The sequence below is a fragment of the Austrofundulus limnaeus genome, unplaced genomic scaffold (assembly GCF_001266775.1).
Source record: "Austrofundulus limnaeus strain Quisiro unplaced genomic scaffold, Austrofundulus_limnaeus-1.0 Scaffold9, whole genome shotgun sequence".
NCBI classification, from domain to species: domain Eukaryota; kingdom Metazoa; phylum Chordata; class Actinopteri; order Cyprinodontiformes; family Rivulidae; genus Austrofundulus; species Austrofundulus limnaeus.
Window position 1 is genome coordinate 3,119,187 of NW_013952411.1, and position 5,662 is coordinate 3,124,848.

The following is a 5,662-nucleotide window of genomic DNA, read 5'->3' on the forward strand; positions in this document are numbered from 1 at the left end:
CAGCCCTTTGGTGGTCCAGATGTGATTTGCCAGAGGTGGTCCATGCATGGGCCACATAAAGCAAATCACGACTGGGGCAGGTGTGCAACACGATCTTAAAAACAGCGCCATCGTTGCCAGGCCTGGCCCACATCAGGTTGACAAAACACTCTGCCGCCAGTGTGCCAGGTCTGGCCCACACCTGTCTGCTGGGTGGGGAGTGTGAAGATGATGTTGGCAGAGAAATATATGCAGTTTAAACAAGTAGACAGGTGTGCATCCCAAATATTTCCACAGTAACATTTCAATATGTTTTCTAATCATTACTGCCTTTAAAAATATTTTTTGGGAGGCGGGATTGTGCTCTATGGCACAGCCTTAACTTTTGTCCTTAATGTTGTTTTTAACTCAACTTCTTATACTTTTACTTGAGTAAAAAAGTTGGGCTAAAACAATATCTACAGAAGTCTTTTTAAACCCTATTTATACCTCTGAGTAATGAGTGACAGGACTTTTAACACTTCTGCTTCAAACTAAGCAGAATATTTAGTTTTCACTGCTGTCTTTTCCATTGGATTTAGAATCCTTTTAAAAATCTTCAGCTGGACAAATTCAAGTTTGGTTTACTTCAAGAAGAAGAAACAGAAGAGACAGCCTTTTTTCAGGTCTGAGCATCAAAGCATAAGGTGACAAAGATTGTGGCAGCTAAGATTAGGTGACAGAAAGATAAAGTTGGCAGAGGGCAAAAGATGGATATTTAAGTTAGATTATTCTAATGTAAAAGTCTGTGTGTGGCCAATGATGGATATATATAGAACAATGTGGAGAGGGGTAAAAATGTGACAGCAACTAACCATTTCYTCACAGCAAAGGACAAACAGGATTATGTAAAGATTTCAGGTTTCAGTTCAGGTTTGATTTCAGTTTTTCTTGTAATTGAAAAAATAATATTAAATCTCGTTCATATCAATTCCAAGATATTTGTGGGTCGACACACATTCATTCGGTGTGCCATGGATTGTTTTAATAGAGGGGAGAGCTGCTGTAATTTTTTGTTTGTTTTGTTTTGAAACAAACTTTAGTTTTGTCAACATTTCGCACCATTTTGAGTTGGAACAGACATGAAGTCTGCAGGTGATAAAAGACACTGTTGGCACAACAATAAACTACTGCATCATCAACATAGAGTGATATTCTGTCCTATATTATTATTGTTRCGAAGAGGCTGGATCCTAAATCAAAGCCTTGTGGCACACCTTTTTGATTCAGATAACTGGGGGGATAAACCCACTGTATACACAGAAAGATGATTTTAAAAAATCTACAGCTTTGTCTGAAATGCCCGAAAAAAATATGATGTGATCTGTAGTTTCCAGCGCTTTTCACAAATTAAAAAACAAAACAAAACATAATTTCCACAACATTGTTTCACATTTTGGAAGCAGTTACAGGATTTTGCGCTCTCCTTTAACCAGACTGATGGGAACATAAAATATTATGAAAACACAGTAAGTTCTTCAGTTTATTATTCATGTTTCAAAAGTTGCATCAAACTATAGAAACTGCTGTCATCCTCATGCATTTCAATCTGYCCATTATCTTTACCCACTTCTTCCTTTCAGTGCCATCGGGGTCACTGGTGCCCACATCCAGCAGTCACTGTGTGAGGGGTGGGGTATTACTTAGACAGGTAGCAATCACAGGGCCAAAACACAGAGACACACAAGACAAACAACCGTTCACCCTCTCCTCCACAGCATCATTAGRGTTCCCAAACACAAAAACAAACAAAAAAACCTGTCATGTTTTTGGTCTGTGGGAGGAGCCACCCAGAGAAAACCCATGCATGCACAGAGAGAATACCCAGAGAGGTCCTTAGCTGGCTTTCAATCTGGCAACCTTCTTGCCGAGAGGCAACAGTTCTACCRACTGTGCTACACTCAGATGCATTCAACAATCAGCCCTAAAAACAGCAAACTCTGGTTTATAATCCAAACTCACAACTTTTATAAATAAAAGCCACAATTCACAAAGTTTAGTCTTTTTTATTTTATTTTATTGCTTTTTGTGCGAAGCTGACACCTGCTGGTCTCCTGCCAGACCACCAGAGAAGGATCAGATTTCCTCACATTGTTATTTGAGTCCAACACGATCTCTTTCATTAAGCAGCTACATCAGCGCACATGTCCAGAGCCAACTTATAATGTTTGACGTGGAGTCGGGGGAGCAGGCCGAGCCCATAGTGAAATTTAATTCTTCTGATGGGGGGGACTAATAGATATTGATTACACAGCTCAGGAGTCCCTGGATGCTTCATGCTGAGACAGATACTCACATAATGTCACTGACACACAATGAATGCTAATTTTCAGTGAATACAAATGTCRTGTGCAGCCTGAACTCATTCAGTCTGACTGACAGGGCTGGGAAAGTGAAGACAGTCAGAGTACAGTGGAAATATCTTACAAGTGTATTTAACTAAATAATACACGCAGACAAACACAGAGGGTTATGTGTTCATCAATTTCTTGTCTGTTGTTGTTTTGGTTCTTTCTTTTGCAAGTTTTATCCTTTTTTATCCTCTTTTTTGAAAGTTGTGAGTAAGATTTTATAATAATAATTTATAAAATTAAAATTAGCTTCTTGAAGGTTATTCAACATTTTTTGTCTTCTTAATTTGTTTTTTTTATTTTACAATGTGCCTTTGTGGTCTTTTTTATTACTTTTTTATTATATTGTTCCTATTTGTTTGTGTTTTGTGTGTAGTTTTTCCTGTATCTTATGTAATTTGTGTCTTTGTAAGGATCTTTGTGTTGTTGCTGTCTACATATTGGTCAACATTTTGCGTCTTTGTGAGTCTTTTGCTAGTGTTTGTGATTGTTTTTTCTTCTCGATAAGTTTTTTTCTGACCCAATTTAATTTATTGTTGGTTTTGCCTTTTTTTCCATCTCCTGCTCTGATTTTCTTGTTCTTGTTGTTGTTACCCCTGAATTCCTTGCAATAACAAGAAGTTAACCTCATCAAGGTGTTTTGAAGATTTTCTAACTCTAAGAGTTTTGATATGATAAATGATTCAGCGATCGTATAATCTCTCTTAAAATGCAGGCAAATTGGTAATTTCTCTAATTGACAATTAATTTTATAATCTGATAGAACAGAAATAAGCCCAACCCAGTTGAAATGTTCTGCCAGCTTTTCTGTCTAATGGAAATCTACAAATAATAAACACTAAACACGTTTTGAAAACTTGGTTAAATCTTTGTTTCTTTAACTTTTATTTAATCGGGCAAATCTCATTGAGATCACAGAGACCTGGACTAAAAGGCAGCCCAGCATGCATGTTTACAGACTGTGGGAGAAAAAACCCACACCAGCACAGAAAGACCCCAGGTCTGATCCAAGGATCATAACCAAAACCTTTTAGCTGTGAGGCAACAGTTCTAACCACAGAGCCATCATCCTAAATAAGACTGAAGATTTAATTCAGCAATCTGTTATCAAAGAACTAAAAATCATGACATTAACATATCATAAAGAAACAGTATTTGCTTAAAAAAATCTAAATTTCAGTGGCTCAAAGGGATGTTTTAGTGTAACTTATATTAATATTAAATAATGTGTTAACATGCAGTAAGACTTGTAGCAACTAAGCTATTATTTGGAATAACATAAAAAGTTATATAAAGAAAACAACAATAACATGAGTCAAACTGAATATATGTTCATGTGTTTACATCTGTATATACATGTTTTCATGCACTGATAAATATAGGATTGTTTGTGTTTTCTATTTTAAATTCTCAAGTCACCATGTTCTCAAGCATCTTTAAAAAATGAAGGCTTTATTTTTGTCTTCCAGTAYTTGCTCTGCGTGGTGTGGATTTTTATAGACATGTGTGGTCAGAGGACACCTGTCTCAGCAACAATACAACAGATGGTGCAGATCCACGATGACACAATGAAACCTCTGTGACAAGCCGCTCTGTGAACCAGCAGCTCAAAGTCATTCTCAGTTGATTCTTTGTCTTATTTGTGCACAAAGCCTGTAACGTGTTTGGTGTGTTCCTGTGTGTTTTACTTATTTCAGTRGAGAAAATTGTAAAAATGATGTGAATGCTTGGTAATTGTACGGAGAGACAAATAAATAAAAAATAAAAAAAACAGTGAGGAGATTCTTAACTCAGTGCTTTTCGATTCAAAATCATTTGGAAGGACAGAGCGCCCTCTGCTGGCTCAATACAGAATCACACAAACTTTTTCCAAGAGAACTTTGATTTCTAAAAGGAATTTTAGGAATGTTATGTTGCCTCCTGTAAGTACAGAACCGCATACCGTATATAGAAATAGGAATTTTGGCTCTCTTGAAAACTATAAGGAGCAGAAAGGTTTTTGTGAAAAACAATCTGTAGATTCATCATATTTGACTCACTTTGAAGCTGTAAAATCTACTTATTWCACTCTAATCTACCTGTTTTTTATATTTTAAATTGGGACACACAGATTAGACACTAAATATTTATGTATTAAACATATTAGTAAGAAATGAATTCTTTGTAAAGAGTGTATTTTTAATTATTTTGAACTTAAAGGCCTAGTACTCCTTGAAGAGTGTATCAYTTCAGTGTTTTAAACTATTATCTTATCTCATGAGGTAAAGAGTTAAATATATTTTAGTCAAAACTTTAACATAACTTGGTATATGTTTTGTGTTAGAACTTAGAAATTGTGTTGTGTTACCAAATTGTAGCTCAATATAAATGACAGAGTTAGAGACTTTTTTTGTTTATTTATCAGCTGTAGCAACAATTCTGAATTAGGATGACTTCAAATGTGAATCAGTTTTAGGCGTACATCTAGYGATTACTTTCATAAGGTTTATTAAAACCTTACCACTAGTTCCTGATATATTTTGCTAACACAGACCCTTACTAAACAGTAGTATATTCAAGTGCTCTCATTATAAACTTTTTTTGTCTAACAAAGTTTATATTACCTATACTCAGCTTATACTAAAATGTTTATTAAAATTCTACTTTACTACACTGAACTACACATAATGACATGTACTTGTGGTGTAATTATCAGTTAAAGTCAAAGATTTCAGCAAGGAGTTTATGCTCGGAGTGTTACAGAGTTATGACCACAGAGGTGTCAAAAGTATTCACAGTCTTTACTTAAGTAGAAGTACAAATACCAGGGCTTAAAAATACTTTCTGGAAAGTAAATTTATCAACTCAAAGTTTTTACTCAAGTGAAAATGTAAAAGTACCGTTTTTGAAACTACTTACAGTATAAAAGGAAAAGTAAAATAAGTTATTTTAAAAATCCATTAAGAACAAATGCTTAGGCCGCACCTCAGGGGTCTGCAGCGCAAAACCACCTCCCACCATGTTTTTTCTAAAGGCAAAAATGGGCAAAATGTTAAATTAAAATGGTGTTGAAAAATTTGGGATTCACTGAATAGACTACGTGTTTCACTCATGTCTCAGCCACAATCATCCTCATTCTAGGCAGCAGTGTTGTATAAAGTACCTCAAAGTGATACTTGAGTAAAAGTACAAGCATCTTATCATAAAAATACTTTGATAAAAGTTAAAGTCTTAAAGTATCAGAATTTTTTCATACTTAAGTATCAAAAGTAAATTTCTGACAAAATCTACTTGAGTATTAAAAGTAAAAGTAC

At 35.1% G+C, this 5,662-nt stretch overlaps 1 protein-coding gene across 1 annotated transcript in view; it reads left to right on the top strand.

Moving 5' to 3' along the window:
• The window catches only part of skor1a (SKI family transcriptional corepressor 1a), a 19,793-nt gene extending 15,683 nt beyond the window's left edge, over positions 1 to 4,110 (top strand). The window contains exon 8 of the mRNA XM_014001537.1: positions 3,839 to 4,110. Within this exon, the coding sequence (XP_013856991.1) occupies positions 3,839 to 3,933 (95 nt within the window). The 3' untranslated portion in view covers positions 3,934 to 4,110. The remainder of the gene's footprint in view (positions 1 to 3,838) is intronic.
• Positions 4,111 to 5,662: the final 1,552 nt, after the last annotated feature.